At 33.0% G+C, this 18,231-nt stretch overlaps 3 protein-coding genes across 5 annotated transcripts; 2 read left to right on the forward strand and 1 right to left on the reverse strand.

Annotated features, from left to right (window-relative positions):
- Positions 1 to 1,696: 1,696 nt before the first annotated feature.
- LOC107932553 (cytochrome P450 81Q32) lies at positions 1,697 to 5,098 on the reverse strand. Its single transcript, XM_016864597.2, has 2 exons — positions 4,263 to 5,098; positions 1,697 to 2,311 (listed from the first exon to the last, which is right to left on the reverse strand). Exons 1-2 carry the CDS (start codon positions 4,980 to 4,982, stop codon positions 1,697 to 1,699), a joined length of 1,335 nt encoding a protein of 444 aa, XP_016720086.1. The 5' UTR covers positions 4,983 to 5,098.
- Positions 5,099 to 6,504: 1,406 nt separating this feature from the next.
- LOC107932578 (WD40 repeat-containing protein HOS15) lies at positions 6,505 to 13,796 on the forward strand. 3 transcript variants are annotated; one of them, XM_041089580.1, is made up of 15 exons: positions 6,538 to 6,772; positions 7,955 to 8,100; positions 8,224 to 8,478; positions 8,527 to 8,653; positions 8,844 to 8,947; positions 9,043 to 9,089; positions 9,756 to 9,906; positions 10,774 to 10,837; positions 11,169 to 11,327; positions 11,411 to 11,532; positions 12,300 to 12,374; positions 12,557 to 12,610; positions 12,716 to 12,789; positions 13,031 to 13,105; positions 13,256 to 13,796. In XM_041089580.1, exons 1-15 carry the CDS (start codon positions 6,712 to 6,714, stop codon positions 13,473 to 13,475), a joined length of 1,734 nt encoding a protein of 577 aa, XP_040945514.1. In that variant the 5' UTR covers positions 6,538 to 6,711; the 3' UTR covers positions 13,476 to 13,796. The 3 variants fall into 3 exon arrangements, with proteins under 3 accessions (XP_016720115.2, XP_040945514.1, XP_040945513.1); XM_041089579.1 differs by having other exon boundaries at positions 8,224 to 8,442; positions 8,479 to 8,653; XM_016864626.2 differs by having other exon boundaries at positions 6,505 to 6,772; positions 8,224 to 8,653.
- A 1,028-nt stretch (positions 13,797 to 14,824) lies between these two features.
- On the forward strand, positions 14,825 to 18,231 carry LOC107932540 (E3 ubiquitin-protein ligase APD2). Its single transcript, XM_016864581.2, has 5 exons — positions 14,825 to 15,142; positions 16,396 to 16,524; positions 16,608 to 16,680; positions 17,123 to 17,417; positions 17,573 to 18,231. The coding sequence occupies exons 2-5, from the start codon at positions 16,447 to 16,449 to the stop codon at positions 17,649 to 17,651; spliced, it is 525 nt and encodes a 174-aa protein (XP_016720070.2). The 5' UTR covers positions 14,825 to 15,142; positions 16,396 to 16,446; the 3' UTR covers positions 17,652 to 18,231.

The raw sequence follows: 18,231 nt of genomic DNA on the forward strand, positions 1-18,231 counted from the left end.
TATAATTGATATTGAAATGGTATGGTATGAGAAATGGAAGTGAAATAGTGAATTGAAAATAGAATGTGAAATATGTTGTAAATATATGGAATATATGAGTTATATACTCATGAAATGACTATGGAATGGATATTGCAATTGTATAATGAAATGTGAAATAAATTGTGAAAATCTATATAGCAAGTATGAGAATTGAGATATTTGTGAAACAAATGAAATATGATATAGTTGTTGTAATAATTAAATATTAATACGTGTTTATATTTTAATTGTATATTTGTAATTTCTTATCTTTAAATATTTGGATTATAGAAATACCACTGAGTTTATACTCAGCGTACGGCTTTATTTCCGGTGCGCAGGTTAGGTACTTAACTTTTGATCGCTGATTCAGCATCCAACAACGATCCCGAATTCAAATGTGGTGATGTTTGTCCTTTGTGTCGGCATGTACCTAGGGTGTCTAAATAATAGTTATTTTGTGGTTTGATTGTAAATGAGGTTATAAGTTTAATTTTGGTTGGTTTTATACATATAAATATATGTTTGTTTTTGAAGTCATATTATGGCATGATAAATTGAAACTAAATCTAGATAGGTGCATGTGAATTTAATTCTATGTTTAAGTGCTCATGAACTAGGCAAATTGATTTGGATTTGGCATGTTTATAATTTGGATTAAAATGATGTTTTGATAAGTTGTTTTGATGATATGAAATGTTTGAAATTTCTGTCTGTTTGATCTGTAAACTCCGATAATGCTCCGTAACTCGGTTCCGGTGAGGGATATGGGTTGGGGGTGTTACACCTTTAGTTTTTAGGAAATCACAAGTTAATATAATGATAAAATTGCACTTTTTCCTCTCAAAAAATTATATTCATTTCTGCCCCCTAAAATAATCTCCTGACTTTACCCTTGTGTAATGAGTTAGAATAAGCATTTAAAAAAAAATCCGCGTTAAGTATTCAATTGGAATAATTAACAATGTTAACTATCAAGAAAAAGTAATGACATTATAAAAATAGAATGACCAATTTTTGTCAAATTAAAGTATATAGATCAAATATAAAATGTAAACACAGTAAAAGGACCAAGTCTATAATTTAACCAAATTAATACTAAACACATTGATTACAAACTATGAGTAATAAAACTGTCCTATTAATAAGAGGCTTCAGTAATAAAATTATCACACCACAATAATAAAACACATACCAAATCTTGCCTTAAATAGTTTCTCAAAACACATTATTAGCATATTAAAAGGATTAAAAACACTATTAGACCATTAAAAACATTACTTTAATAGTTTCTCAAAAGTTAAAATATGCCACGAGCCTTTATACTTTTCGAAAATTTAAAATTTAGTCCATGTATTTTTATTCATAGGAATTTAGTTCCTTTGCCTTTTAGATTTCGAAATTTCCAACTGTTAATATTGTTAAATTTTTTCCGTTAAATTTAATTTCTTTACAAACACCATTTTTTAGTTACATGGCTACTAAGTGAGTATTTTTTTTTAATTTCCAAAATGTTACACCAATAACTTTAACAAAAAATTTAACAGTATTAATAGTTAGACCTAAAATTTAAAACCTGAAAAACAGAGAGTTTAAATTTTTAAAAATAAAAGTACAATGATTAAATTTTAAATTCGCAACAAATATAAAGACTTATGACATATTTTAACATTTCTCAAAATACCTTACTAGCAATAGAGCGTGGTTTGCACATTGCTTCTAATGGTTCAACTTTAGGCATAGTGAGCCCTTTCCCTTCATTCATATCAATTCGTTTCTCACTCACTCTTTTCCATTCAAAGCACTGAATCAATGACCCTAACACCAACCCTAACACACGGTTCGCCAATCCCATTCCCGGACAAGCCCTTCTCCCCATCCCGAATGGCAATAGCTTTGGGACGGCATTGCCTTCTTTATCATCACTTTCGAATCTCTCGGGCTTAAAACTTGTCGAGTCTTCCCTTAAATTGGGGTCTCGTTGAATGGCCCATGCATTGACGAATACGATAGTCTTGGGACTAATGTCGTAACCACCTAAAGTGCAATGGTTAGATGAAAAATGAGGGACTAGAAGTGGAGTTGCTGGATACAACCTTAAGGTTTCCGAAATTATGTTTTTTAAGTATTGTAGTTTGGGCAAATCAGTTTCTTCAATTAGATGCTCTTGGCCGACTTGAGTGTCTAATTCGTTTCTAGCTTTTTGTAAAATCTCGGGATGGTTTAGTAAAGTCGACATCGCCCATTCGAGTGTTATAGCTGTTGTATCGGTTCCTGCATTTAACATTACCTGCACAATGGAAATAATATGATGTAGATTTGCGAAAGTCTAGATTTAAGGTGAATTTGGATGGGCGGTGCGTTTACCTGCGATTAGTGTAAAAACAGCGGTAGCGGTGAGATTAGATACTGTAGCGATACTGTAGTGTGAGACAAAAAGTAAGCTAAACACACCGCACTACACCCAATCACCCGTTCAAACTCACCCTTAATCTAACTTCATTTGGCCATAAAGAATTAAAACTCGCATTTAAATTGAAAAAAAATTCAAATTAACTTAAATCCCAAAATAAATTCGAAGACCCATCTTTTTAAAAACCCAAACCATGTCCATAAGTATGTGCAGAAGAGAATTAATTAGCAAATTTATGTTAGGGGCGAAATAAAATTATAAAAATTTGAAAGTAAAAGTAAAAGAACCTCTGTTCATAATACTTAAATTAAATTATTAATATTTGGGATAGTAAAATTTCTATTTGACCAAGGGACCAATGACCTATTCTGGATTTAGTCTTTCTATATATATATATATGGGTTAATTGCATAAAACATAGAATTGTTCATGAGTGCCCAGCTCGAAGGTTTAGTTCGAAAAGTAGGAAAGTTTGGATAAAAATATAGGCTTGAAAAAAAATAGAGTCTATTTAGAAAACAGGCCGAGTCTTGGGTAAGATCTTTTTGTCCGGGCCTAGTCTGGATTTGTAATTTTCTGTTGTTGTTTTGTTGCTGTTTTCCCACCATTTCATTATTATGTTGCTATTATTTTGTTGTTATTGTTTGGATATTGTATAACTCTTATTTTATTGTTAATTTTGTTATTATTTTAGAGGCATTTGCTTATTAAGTTGCACCTATCTTAATGTAATTTAAGTATAAAGACGTATTTATTTTCAATTTATTGAGAAACATTTATTTTAATGTTTTTAGGGTATTTGATATATTATATTTTTTAAAATTTTTTATATAAAAAATAAAAAAATTTAATACAATTGAATCAGACTCAAGTTTTAGTATTTTTATCTCAGCCAAATTTGGACAAAAATTTAAGCCCATTTTTTGAACTAAATCGAGCCTAAAATTTTATTAAAGCCCGATCCGAATCAATCCGACCCATAAACAACCCGAATGAAACATCTCTAAATTGTTAAATTTATTTTAAATTACTCATCAAATTTTAAAATATTTTAATTAAATCATCAAAATATCAATATAATATTAATGTCATTAATTTCAGTTCGCAGGACCCAAGGGAGGCAAAGCCTTGACCCCCTTGATTATATGAAAAATATCGACTGCTCCATAAAATTAATACATTAATTCCAGCCATTCTAATCCCTTGGTTAAATAGAAAATTACATTTTTGACTTCTTTCAATAATTAATAATTTAACTTAAGTCCTTTTAGCCTCTTAATTAAATTAAATTTTTTGCATTTTTGCCTCCTCTCAAAAATTAATAATTCAATTTTAAGCTTTTTTAACACAAAATGACCTCCCAAATTTATAATTTTATCTCGATTCTCCAACCACAAAATTCCCGATTACACCCTATAACTAATTTGAATCTAACGTGAATCAAATTGTAATTATAATGTGTACCAGTTTTATCTTACACCTTAGATCTAACATGTTAATTATTTCTTTTTCTTTTTTAACCAGTTAAATTCAAACAATTCGTACAATAGGTACAATAGGCGCACACGTATTTACAGTTTGACCTATGTGTTTTAAATATGCTTGCTCTACACAAGATTTGAAAAATGGCATAACACCTAAGCTAGCTAATGGAGGACTGAAAGAAGGATTTGACTAACATGTTATTAGCACTTTGAGAACTCAATCAGAATCGACACCAATTTAAAATTCGAACTATAGTTTGAGATGTTTATTGCAATTAACCTTGTGTGTATATATATATATAATTTTATTAGCATATATGTATATATGGATTGTTTTCACTGACCAGTATGAGAGCTTTGATGGTTTCATCGCTGTAATATTCAGGTTCGGATTCTTGCAAAGTGAGCAAATGACTGAGCATTGTGTTCTTCTTTTTGAAAGCATCTTTGTTACTTCGATGTTCATCAACCAAACCTTGAAGGAACTTGTCTGCTTTACGGCCAGCTTTCTTTAATCTCTTGATGTGACCATTATAATCAATCCACTGTAAAGCAGGCAAGAAATCTCCCGGGTACGATGAAACCGCCAATTCGCAAAGCTCTTCGATCAACTCTCGAAACTCCTTCGCTTCTTCAATCCCGCTCGCTTCATCCCCGCCACCGTAGTAACGTTTGCCCGCGACCAACCTCATAACGATGTTGAAAACCAGCTCCGAGAACATCGATTTCATCTCTACTTTGATGAAATTACCACAGGCCGAAACGTGGTAAAGTTTGCGTAATGAGAGCTTTACCTCATCCCTCCGAATGCCCGTTGATGCGTTCAAGCTGCTCGATGAGAATAAGTCGAGGGTGACGAGGCGGCGGAGGTTGCGCCAATGAGGACCATAGGGTGACAAGCCGAGACCGGTTGAATTGTAGCCAACGTACTTGCCTAATGCGAGACGAGGGCGGTTGCTAAAAATACATCCTTTTTGCCGAAGCATTCTTCGACCGCGGAGGTAGATGATAGGACGACGACAGGGTGGGAACCGAATCGGAGAGAGAAGATCGGGCCGTGGCATTTCGAGAGATTATAAAGGGTTCGGTGAAGGGGTTGTTTGAGGAGATGGAGATGGCCTAGAATTGGGAGAGCCAAAGGGGTTGGTGGAAGGTTTATGTGGCTTGTTAGTATTGCATGTTTTAAGAGCTTGGTGATGGCTAAAAGGAGAAATGGAGATAAAAGCAAGGAATAGAACAAGGTTTCATACATTACTTTGGATTCAATTGCAGTGAAGTGAAATTAATTGGGTTTTATTTTTATAACACAAATATATGCTTAGCTAAATTTTAATTAATTTATTGAATGAATAATTTAACTCTAACTTTTTATTTAGCGGAGCAATGCAGCATGCTTGCCTTGCAGTGTATGAAGCATTCCGCCTGAATAAAATTGTAAATATTTTTAATTATTTTAAAATAATAATATAAGTTTTTGTCGATTCAGTCTTAATTCTATTGGTATGAATATTGTTGTCAACGCAGGAGGATACGGATTCGAATGTGCTGAAACGCATTATCCTCCTATTTATGAGTTGGGGAAGGGCTATGGGTAATTCTAAGTTTTGTGTCAAAAAGAACTTGTGTGATAACCTATAATGAGATGGTTCAAATAATAATATAAGTTCTTTTAGGCTGTTTGAATTTAGCTTCGGCCCGAAATTTTTTAATAATCATACTTCAACTTGGTCCTACTCGTGGACATTTTCTATGCTTGATTGTGACTTATTTAATTTTTTTCACATTATTTTAAAATTACAAAATTTATTTACCGAATCTTATATCAATTGACATTGTTATTGATATAACAATCAAGAAAATGTGAGTTTGAGCATACTTTACTTCTTTATCCTTCAATTTGAGGGTTTGGGAGATTTACAAATAATTTAATAATTGTATAAAATAGCCATTCTGATAATTTTAACCCTAACATTTACCTCTTTTTGTCACTCTGACCTTAATTCTTTTTTTTTTAGATCACTTTGACCTAATGGCGAGGCCAAGGGGGGCCGATAGGGGCCCCGGACCCCCTAAAATGAAAAATTTTCGTTTAGACCTTTATAATTTATGAAAATTTAAATTAATAATGGTAAAATTACATTTTGCCACCTAAAAAATAATAAAAATTTGATTTAATCCTTTAAAAATTATAAATATATAGTCTATTAAAATGGTGAAATTATTTTTTTACTGTCGTAAAAATATACAATTTAATTCAGCCTCCCAATTTTTTGTTGACTCCGCTTTGACCTCCAATTTTCAAAATTTAGTCAAATTAATTTTTAGCAAGATTGCCTTTAACTACTATAATTTATATCTAATTTTTCGGGTGGGACATTTATCCATGGAGAAGTCTATTTGTATGGACCATTTTATAACTAATTTAATACAATAAGCATGGATTGACTAATTGAGCCCTAATCACATCGGGCCTAAATAATATACCTTGATTAATCCATAAGTGAGATGCGAAATCTAAATGGATTAGGCCCAGCCCAATGAAACAAAGCAAAAATTAAAATTATATTTTGAAAAAAAAGGGAAGCTATAAAATAATAAATATTCTTCTTTTTTTTTTCTCTCTCCGTCCCTCTTTTATCTCTGTCTTTCTGCAAAAACTAAATAGAAAGCTTATTATTACATCTTCTCTTTCTCTGTCTTTTTTCTCTCTCTCAGGCGTTGTGGCGTTCGCTTATAGCTAATGATAGTTTGAGCTTTCAATCTCAGCCGTTAGATTAGACGGCTTTCGTAACTATGACCTCCATCACCTCCGTCGAATTGAATTACCTCGTCTTCCGTTACCTTCAAGAATCAGGTGCAGTTCCAAATTCTTTTTTTTTTCCTTTTTTCTTTTTGTTATCTCTCATTACGGTGATCTTTATTTTTGAATCTTTTCTTTCTTTGTTTTATTTTTTAAAAATATCGTTTTAATTTTGTGTCCGGTTGATTTCTTTTTGCTGTATTTGTAATTTTTAACTTGTAATTTAAGCAGTTGTTTCATTGTTTGTTTAAATGAAAGAAAAAAAAAATAGAGCGTATGGAATGTAATTTTAGGATTAATTTTTGGCACTGTAAATGTCGGAAGTATATTTTGGCTCTAGATCCGTAAAAATGGATGGTTGATATTGAGTATTATTGTGGTTAGGGTTTTGAATTTCGTAGCTTTTATTACCAATGCGCTGGCTAGGGCATTAGGTATCTACACTTATTTTATAATAATTGCACTGGTTGAGGCAGGCATCTGCTGGTTCAACTTTTGCATACCGGTGGTATTGAATTGAAAATCTACACTTACTACACAGATTTTGTTTATTAATTATCACTGTTTGGTAGGATTAGAGGAAGGAAAAGAAAGGTTTGAGAGGAAACAAGTTTATTTTTTCCTTTTCTTTTTTTTTTGGTAGAAGGAAAATAGGAGGGAAGAAATGAAAATGGGTTTAGAGGAAGGAAAAGAAAGGTTTGAAAGGAAACTAGTTTCATTTTTGCTTTTTTTTTTGGTAGAAGGAAAATAAGAGGGAAGGAAAAGAAAGATTTGAAAGGAAACTAGTTTCCTTTTTTCCTTTTTCTTTGGTAGAAGAAAGATAGGAGGGAGGGAAGGAAGGAAAATGGGTGGTTAAGTTCCTTTACTAATGTGTTTTGCATGTTCTAGCTTTTTGTATGTTGGATCATTAAATGTAAAGACGTTATCTTTCGTTGTTTTGTAAGATGCGGCAACTTTAAGACTTTGTTTGGGTGTCCAATACAAATCATCCTCAAAGTGGGAGGAAAACACTTATTTGACTTGAATTAGTTTCGTTTTTTCCCTCGCCTTTTCTCTTCCCTCCACTTTCTTCATAGCAAACATAGTCTAATTTCTAAAAGAACTAAGAAACAAATTTTGGTAATTTTAATTGTCTTCTTGTTTACATAGGGAAAAGCTAGGGGAGGACTTCTTTGTTATACGTTATTGTTTCTCAAGATTCGAATGAACCATCTTCTGCTTATCAAATGCCTGCAGGTTTTACGCATTCAGCATTTACTTTAGGATATGAAGCAGGGATTAATAAATGTACTATCGATGGAAGTTTGGTTCCGCCTGGGGCGCTTATTACATTCGTTCAAAAAGGACTTCAGTACTTGGAGATGGAAGCTAACCTGAGTAATGTTAGGATGCTTATTGTTGTTGTTTTTGTTATTATTATTGATAATTTTTTGGTGTCTGGGGGGAATCAGGTGATAGCTAAGAGTATATGTATATATTCATCACGATTTGTTTTGAGTTTGCAGAATGATGCAGAAATGGATGAAGATTTCTCATTCTTGCAACCATTGGATATCATAACAAAGGATGTAAATCAATTGCGGCAAATGGTGAAAGAGAAAAGGAAGAATATCCAAAAGGATAGAATCAAAGATAGGGATAAAGATAAAGATAAAGAAGTTGAGCGGGAGCATGAAGGAGAGCGTGGACGAATAAGAGAGAAAGAAAGAACTGAAAAGGAGAAGGAACGTGAAAAGGAAAGGGAGAAGGAACGCGAGAAGGAACGTGAAAAGGAAAGGGAGAAGGAACGCGAGAAGGAACGTGAAAAGGAAAGGGAGAAGGCTGAAAGCAATAAGGAGAGGGAAAAGCAACCGGAGGAACTTGCTTATAGAGATATGGTTTTGGATCAAGTAGACAAGGATGTTGCCAGGCATGAAGAAAATGGAACTCTTGCTGGTTAGTTAACTCCTTGTTATATTATTTCCTAGTTTGATATCAGTTTTTTCTCTTGGCCTTGACCTTTTGTTTAAATGAACATTGACAATTCACCTGAAATTTGTCTGCATATAGATTTGCAAAAATAGCTCTTTTATCCAGTGTGCTGGATCTTTCATTTTAATTTATATTGCATTTTTGCATTGTGTAGGACCAGAACCTATGGATATTGCTACTACGTCGACCTTCGCATCTCACGATGCTTGTGAAATTCATAGCTCTGAGGTTACAATTTTGGAAGGGCACACTTCTGAGGTTTGAGCCTTTTCGAATCTTCTTATTTACCAAGATGGACTTGCACATGTGAACATATATTCTCTCTCTCTCTCTCTGTGCATTTATTATTGCAGGTTTGTGCGTGTGCCTGGAGCCCGACTGGTTCACTTCTTGCATCAGGGTGAGTATTTTTCTGTAATGAGATGTCTCTTATATTGATGGTTTGGTCTTTTACACGTGTATTTTCTCCACTTCTTTATGGATTTCCAGTCATCCCCCCCCCCCTTTTGGTCAGAACTTGCTGATTTCTGTTGCTTCATGAGATGTACCTTGTGTGTTAGATCAATGGCAAAGTTTAGAAGTTCTATCCATTTGAATGATACAAGTTAAGCCCTGTTGATAGCAAAACCATTTTACAGTCCTGCCCATTGGCTAAGTGGTCTGTAAACAAAAATGAAATTTGTGCACTCTCCAGTTATGTGACTATAGGACTTGTGGTCATGCGTATTGTCGTTTGTAATGTGTTGTAGGGCTGGACAGTTGAAGTTCTCCTTGTCTAGCAGAGATGCCTACTTACGCTGTTAATTGGCACTGATTGAGGTCTTTCAGAAAACCAAACTGAGATCATGCTGTTCTATGCTAAGAGTTCCATTATATATGACTAGGTCTCTTGTTGTTTTCTGATTTCTATTGGTTTACATGTCATCCAAGTAATTGATAAGTGTGTAGCACTGGGTTTTAGTCTCTGCTACTGAATAGTGGAGTGTCATTTATCAGTGTATGCATTCACAAAGTTTCTTTTGTTTCATTATCATTTTCGCTTAACTCTCATTGCATCAATTTCTAGGTCTGGAGATTCAACAGCTCGCATTTGGACAATATCTGATGGGCTTTTCAAATCTGGTGGAAAAAACAGTCCTTTAAATGTTCTAGTTCTGAAGCATGTAAAAGGAAGAACAAATGAGAAGAGCAAAGATGTGACAACACTTGATTGGAATGTGAGTCCTGTTACTGTTGGAGGCTTAAATTTCTGACTAATTTTTGGTTCCTTTTAGTATAGATCACCTATCGTGCCCAACACTTTTATCTTCTTTCATTCATTTAATTTGATGTTATGGTTTGCCACTCTATATGACATGCTATGGTTTAGAACAGACACTAGACAGGGGAATTAATCAGCATTAATGTAATAAAAGAAATGACTAGAGATATCACATAGGCCAAGCTACAAGAATAAGCTGTGGGTAATTTTTTTTATGATACACTTCCTGCTTTAGTTTTCGTAGAATCCTTGGCTGAAGTAATCAGGTTGGATTGGGGGTAATCCTCTTCAGTTAAACTTGATCCAATTTTCTTGAGATCATATAATGAACCTGATTAGTTTATCATATAATGAACCTGATTAGTTTAGTTGTTATGGTAATATATAATTAGTTCTTTGAGCAATGGATTTGGAGTGGCAGCCATCTTTTTGGGCATTCTGGTATTGATGTATTAAAGGTGGTGTTTGTATTTCCTTAGATGGCTTTGTTTGTTCAAGCAGAATGGAAGTTGACCCATGTAATTGTGCCAGTTTGTTTTCTAATGAATGTTCGGTTCCTAAGGACCACGATTGAATGCAAATGCTTTTGCTCTCCAATGGTTTCTTTTCCTGTAAGAAGGAATCAATTCTATCTAAAGTATGTACTTTTAATTGTCCTATTGCGGTATGTAATTCTTGCCTATTTGGTTGTCATTCTAGATTGCTGTTTAAAGTGTCTTTTTAATTGTTCTTGTTCTGTAAGTGAACTTAATGGAAATTCTATAAATTAGTCATTCTTTTCAATACGGAAAAAGTATGATTCCTTTTTCCTGCCTGTATTCAGGGTGAGGGGACATTGCTTGCAACAGGTTCATATGATGGCCAAGCAAGAATTTGGACTACAACTGGTAAGTCCTTATGGGTTATTTTATTTGTGCCATTCTATATCCTGAAATAAAAGGCCAGGAATCTTTTTTTGTTAAACCAGACTTTTAGATGGTGTTCAGACATACCAACTCGGTTTTTCCATGTGTTTTTTGGTGCTCATAACATTCTTTTCATTAAATTAATAGCTGGTTACCCAGTTAAAATAAGAGGTTTATTTTTGTTTTTAACTGAACTTGTTACTCTTTTATCTGTTTTTAATTACATTACTATTTTGGACTGATTGTGAGAATTCTACACCTCATCTCCCCTGACCCCTTTTTCTCTCCGTCACTCAATTCTTTCTTGGTTTAGGTGATCTAAGGGCTACTTTGAGTAAACACAAAGGACCTATATTTTCTCTGAAGTGGAACAAGAAGGGTGATTATCTTCTAACGGGAAGCTGTGATAAAACGGCAATTGTGTGGGATGTGAAGGCAGAGGAATGGAAACAGCAGTTTGAATTTCATACAGGTGGACCATTAGACTAAACTTTAATCTTTGGCTTTTGGTTACATGATAGTCATTGTCCTGAGTTTCTTCATTTTTTCCTTTAGGTCCAACCCTTGATGTTGATTGGCGGAACAATGTTTCATTCGCAACAAGTTCAACAGACAATATGATATATGTTTGCAGGATTGGAGAAACTCGCCCTATTAAAACCTTTGCGGGGCATCAGGTTTGTTTCCGGTCTTAATGGTCAAACAATCTCATTAACTTTCTTAGTGGATTTTTTATTCAATATGATGGGATACCTGTTTGATTCAAATAAGATTCAAACTGACCAGGAAATGCCTAACCTTGACTCCTCTATTTTTTAACTAATACTGATCTTGATGAAACTCGTAGGCTAAATGATATGCATGTCTTCTACTGCCTATAATGTCCCCCATAACTTCATCTCTATTCCCAGCTCACTTTTTTTTTCTTTTCCTTCTATTTCGTGTTTAAATTTTTGTTACCTGCATCTGATAAAAGGACTTGATAACGGTTAGGTCTCAAATCAAGGTTAAATATGAGCTGGAAATGCCAAATCCTAACTTCCCTCTTGTGTATGCTTGAACTGATATACCAATCCTTGATATATCTCATAGTTTTTGCTTGTATGAAACTGATGTTTGTACATCTTGGTTGTGTCTCTCTAAATCCTAAAATCCTTTTCTCCTTCAAAGGGGAATGTTTCAAGAGTTAAATATTTTGCATTTACCTCTCTCTACATTTTTCTGCGACACCATTTTCTAAGAAACTTTTTCAACAATGAAACAAGCCTTATGGCTTCAATAACTTTCCAGCAATGGGCTTTAATTAGCAACTAAAAACAATGTTTTGTTTTAGATTTTGATTTTGATTTTGATTTTTAGTTTGAGTTTGAGTTTGATAAGTAGAACTTTTGAATTAAATTTTATCTTTACACTGCTTTTCACATATTGAACTTTGTGCCTTCAGGGTGAAGTAAATTGTGTCAAATGGGATCCTACAGGTTCACTATTGGCCTCTTGTTCTGACGATATTACTGCAAAGGTTGTATTTCTATCTTTTTATCATTATTTAGCAGACATCCTTCACGACAATGAAATATAAATTTCTGTCTGATTTTCATTTTGGATTGTTATACCTTTGTTTCTGCTGGTGTCCTTTTTTCTTTTGTTGCTGCAATTAAATTTCATTAATTTTGTTTTAACTAATAGAAAGTCTTGATGCAGATATGGTGTATGAAGCAGGACAAGTATGTTCATGATCTGAGGGAGCATTCAAAGGTACGTTTTTTATCTCAACTTTTTCAATATAATCTCTTTGTGCACATGCATGGGTGCATTTATTCATAATTTTTGGGAAAAAAAATATGAACAACTGTTCTGCAGGAGATATATGCCATCAGATGGAGTCCTACTGGGCCGGGGACAAACAATCCTAACCAACAGTTAGTTCTTGCAAGGTAAAAACTAGTTGTGTACACATAACGCAATGTAACAGTGATAAAAAGAGAAGGATAACATGTGTATAATACATTCTATGTTCACTATCGTGCTTTTTGGTGTGAAAAGTAAATCCCATTTTAGTTCCAAGACAAATACTCCTTTAAGTAAATGGAATTCATGTAGACTGTGCTGCCGGAGCTGCTATGAAACTCGGTTTAAGTTTTTCATTAACATTCTCTTCTTTATGCTTTTATGTAGTGCATCATTTGACTCCACGGTGAAGCTATGGGATGTGGAACAAGGGAAACTTCTCTACAGCTTGAATGGACACAGGTATCGCCCTCAAATCTGTTCTCTATTCGTTTCTTGCAGCACTAATATACTTTAATATTTAGCCGTGTTGATGGTGAAATGAGCATTCAATCTAGCATGATTTAGGCAGTTCCGTAAGTAACACGAGATGCATTGTGTTTTTTCTCCTAGGGATCCCGTATACTCTGTTGCATTTAGCCCAAACGGAGAGTATCTAGCCAGTGGATCTCTTGATAAATCCATGCATGTCTGGTCCTTAAAGGAAGGGAAGATCGTAAAAACATATACCGGCAACGGTGGAATATTCGAAGTCTGTTGGAACAAGGAAGGTGACAAGATCGCCGCATGTTTCGCAAACAACACTCTTTGCGTCTTGGACTTTAGAATGTAAGAAAACCTAGAAACTTCCCTCTCTATTCAATGAATTGGAGCTTTACTTGTGTGGGGAAGATAGCTCATTGCAAGCTCCTAAATAATCAGTCAAAATTAGGTATTTTGCATTGTTCTAGTGTTTAAAAGGGAAAAACTGTAACTATAGATTAGGGTTTTGTATTTCGTGAATTAGGGATTCCTAACTGAATTTGGTACTAATTTGTAATTTGTGATTGTGAACTATGGGTCTCTGCTTTGTGAGGTAAGCAACCAAATGATGTATAGCATAGTTTTGCACCTAATCATTGATCTTTATAATAGGATGGCAGTTAGTTGGATATCTGCAAGTTTTGGATTTGTAAATTTGTTTTAAATTTTGGCTTCCTTTATTCTTTGCATTAAATTCAGGTGCTATTATTTGAAGTTGAATTAATTAAATTATTCATTGAATATTAGAATTTGCTAAATATTTAGATTTAAAAATTGTTTGTCAAGCCGATTGAATCTTAGTTCGATTAATATCGGTATTGTTGCCAATGTAGGAGGATGTGGGTTTGAGTGCGTTGAAGCACATTATTTTTCTATTTATGGGTTGGAGTGGGGTTATAAGTAGTTTTAAGCATTGTGTTAAAAAGAAAAAATATGTTCAGAACCTATAATAAGATAAACTCGCCATCTACGTTATTTGAACTTCAACTCAAATTCATTATTTGCAAAACTGATATTTGTTGATTAATATTTGTATTTACTTTGAATTTATTTGTGGATTGAAACTATAATTTTTGAATATGCAATAATCAAATCTATAAAATAAAATAAATCTAAAACAAACAAAGCAAATATTTATAAATAGGTCCCAAATTTATATTCATACTAGCATGTATAACATTCCGAAATAATGATTGTTTGTACCTTAAAAGTAAATTTAGAATTTCCTATAGTCTTTTCAATCCTCATGGGGAATTAATTATTGGTATAATCAATGTCTTAATTCAAGTCACAATCATTAAGATTTATTTAGTCTATTTATTGGCTACCTAATCTTTACCATCCTTTCTCATCTAACATTTTTGTTAAACACCAAAAAATAAATTTCCAGACTTCCCATTCCATTTATTTTCCAATAACTCAAAAGCCCCTTTCTATTTTTTTGCCAATGGGGAAAATTGCACAAAGGACACTGTAACAGTCATCGACAAGCATTTTTCAAGTTGATAAAAAAAAATCACCTGAATTCGACTCAAAAATACTTAAAAACTTCAATCTACCATTCATGTCTTGGTATTCAAAGTTCAACCCTAAAACCTACCGGTCAAAGCTTAAAAGACTTGGTAGTACGGTCACCTGCTAATAGCTATGGTCTCTCAGAAGGTGTGGTAGCTATGCCCTTAAGCTTGGATTTTGAACAACTACCATTCTTTCTTTCATTAAATTTAACTGTCTAAATATATCAATTATGAAAGAAAAGCGCAGTCCCGTTGTTCTTCTTCTTCTTCCAGGACTTGTACCGGCCTTTATAAATGAATATGGAAAATGGAGGTGCTTTTTTATACTAAATTTCCCCACAGTTTCTTCCTCACTCTTTTGCATTGAAATTGTGTTCTTTCACTTGCTTCGAGACATCCTCTGCTAAAAAAGGGAGCAAAAGCTGGAGTTGTTGAGCTCTGTTTTAATGGTGTTTTTGAGGTAATGTACCAACATTTTCTCTGTCAATGAGCTAATGCTTTTTACACCATTTTTGAGCACTTCATTTATTTATTTATTTATGTTCATTGATGATTGATTCATCATTGAGCAATCAGCAGCATGCACTTTTTTTTCTTTTCCTGTTCAAGGAACATTTTGAATTCTATGGAAATGTTAGAAATATTAAGTATCGGTCTTTTAATACTTTTAAGGGTTAATTTGCTGAAAGTTTTCAAACTATACCCCAATTTTTATATTGGTCCTTAAATTTAAATTTCTTGAAATATTAGTATCTAGTTCCTTTCGTTTGTCCAACCGTTAATTTAGCTATTAAATGTCAGCTTGTATCTGGTGTAAAGTATATTTAAAACAGGTAGATTGAATTGTAAACATGTCTATACCTACTATATAGATAGTTTGGATTGGCGTGTTTTATCACTTAAAAAAAATATCTTTAAAATTTAGCATTTTTGTCAAACTCGAGCTATTAGTATAGTAGATATACATATGTTTACAATTCGATTCATGTATTTTAAATATGCCTCACATTATATTTGAGCTAGCATTTAATGGCTAGCTTGACAAAACAAACTTATTGATACGATATATTTTTAAAACTCGACTAGAACATTTTGAAATTTAGAGATTAATTTAGTATTTGTATCATAGTTAAAAGACATCCCTTGTAATTTATCGCACTTTAAAAATGCTTTTTTAAACTTTTTATAACGAAAGCTTCTTCTTTTTTTCCTTCAAAAAACACCTAGGGGTGATATTGGTTCAATTCGGTTGAGTTTTTTAAATTTTCTGAACTGTCATAACAATTCAGTTCGACTCATTCGGTTCTTGATTTTTTCATATTAAATTTTTTGGATTTTGATTTATTTTGACAAAATGAGTTTTGTTTTATAACTTTAGGCTTTTTTTCATAAATATTTTTAAAAAATAATAACTTTTTAATTTTTTTCACTATTTTAAATATAAAATACTTATTTTTATATCCTAAAAAATTAAAATTAATTATATATTAAATAAATATAGAATTCAATTTAGTTTTAAGTAGCCGCAATTTTTGAATTTACATTTCATGAATTGTCCAAACACCTTGAATCAGGTCGGTTTTCAATTTTTCTTGCTCAACCTTAACGACACCTACCAAATCATAGTTCTTAAGCTGCATTACATTAAACTAAAACTCTAAATCTTCCATAAATTTATGTTCAATTCTAAGCTTCCAAGTTTTTAATCTACAGATACTATTAGGAACAAAGACAAGCAGACAACAGGCAAAAAAATCCATAACCATGTGCTCCATTCTAAATGCAATGAGTCAACTCAATCTCCACCATGACAACTCTCAATCCATATCTTTATCGAGCAAGGTGAGTCCCGATCCCCAGTTTTCGATCGATTCGATAATCTTACGATTAAAACAATGTATGATTCGATGACACTGATCACACAGGACGAAGATCTAGTTGAATGGTGTGATGCTCTTAATTTCTTTGCACGTTTAGCAGCATATATTGCAATTTTAGGTGAGTTCTCTTAATAGTAACAAAAATTGTAAAATATTGATAAAATATCATAGAGACTCGTGTAGTAAGAGTTGAATTGTATTTTGCCCTCTCTATTCAAAACATGTGCAAATTAGTCATTGTACATTAGAACAAAGAGCAAACTAGTCCTGTTAAAAATTTCATTCATTTCTACTATTAAAAATGGGTCCCCGTATGTCAAAATGAAGTACACATGGCACATCACGTGTAACCGTTTGGTTATTCTGTCAGCCAGGGCAGTTTTTAACCGTAGTATTGGATGAAGTTTTGCTCTTTAATCTGATATATAAAGCTAATTTGCTCATTTTTTGAGTAAATGAGCTAAAATGCAATCCAACTCCTAATACGATGGCCTCCATAATACTTTTACCTACAATCTCTCAACTTTTTCATGTATTCAAATTCTTTTATGTTATTGCAGCCGTGATGGTGTTTGTAGTTTTGATAATACTTAAGTACATAACTGAGCTCCATAACGAGAGTGATAATGTAGAGGTTACGAGGTCGGTAACTGTCTCTGAAACGGATCGTTTATGGCCCGAAAAGACAGAACCGATGACGTACGGGACGTGTGAAGACGACGTAGAAACAGGAAGTTGTAGTAGTGGTGAGGATTTATATGATGCAAGGATTTGTGTGATTTGCTATGATGAACAAAGGAATTGTTTCTTTGTTCCATGTGGACATTGTGCTACATGCTATGAATGTGCTCTAAGGTACCCTTTAAAACAACTTATTTTTTAAACCCCTTTTTTTCATTACTCAATTATAGCTTTAGAAATCTAATAAAGTGATATACATACATCATATATATATATGCATGCATCTATGTATGTATATATGTATGTCTGTATGTATGTATGTTTTGCAGGATTTATGATGAGGAAAATAAGGTGTGCCCAGTATGCAGAAGGATTATTGGCAAAGTTAGAAAACTTTTTGCTCCATAATCCCATTAATTATTGACTTTTCTTTTTCTTTTTTTTTTCTTTTTTAAAATTTTCCATGTTGAAGAAATTTATTTTCAGCAAGAAAATTTTTTTTTTCAATAAGTGATTTTTGACTACATCCATGGCAAAGTAAATATATAAAAAATGAAGTTTCCCGGAACTCTTTTCAGCCTAATAGCTTTAATAGTTGCACTAATTGATTAGTTAATCTCGTGTTACTTTAATCAGTGATCGAGGGTTTGATTCTTGTCTTGAGTATAGAGCAACTTTAAAACTCGTGGCTAGCATCTACATCCTTAATGTCCCGATAAATACATTAAAAAAAAGTTGTTTTCTCATTGCAAAACCCCAAAACCAAATATTCTTTTTTTAAAAAAAAATTATTTTTTCTATTAAATTAGGATTAAAAATACTAAGGAAATCAAGCAGTAGACCAATCAGCTGAAGTGAGTTGACTCATGTCCGATATTAAAGTTCAATCTGCAGATTCGTCTAGGTGAGCGTGTGTAGGTGAGTGAGTTTGAATTTGTATTGTATCATATTCATATTGTAATATGAGTAAAGTTGTAAATTTAATCTA

The sequence above is a fragment of the Gossypium hirsutum genome, chromosome D03 (assembly GCF_007990345.1).
Source record: "Gossypium hirsutum isolate 1008001.06 chromosome D03, Gossypium_hirsutum_v2.1, whole genome shotgun sequence".
Lineage (NCBI taxonomy): Eukaryota > Viridiplantae > Streptophyta > Magnoliopsida > Malvales > Malvaceae > Gossypium > Gossypium hirsutum.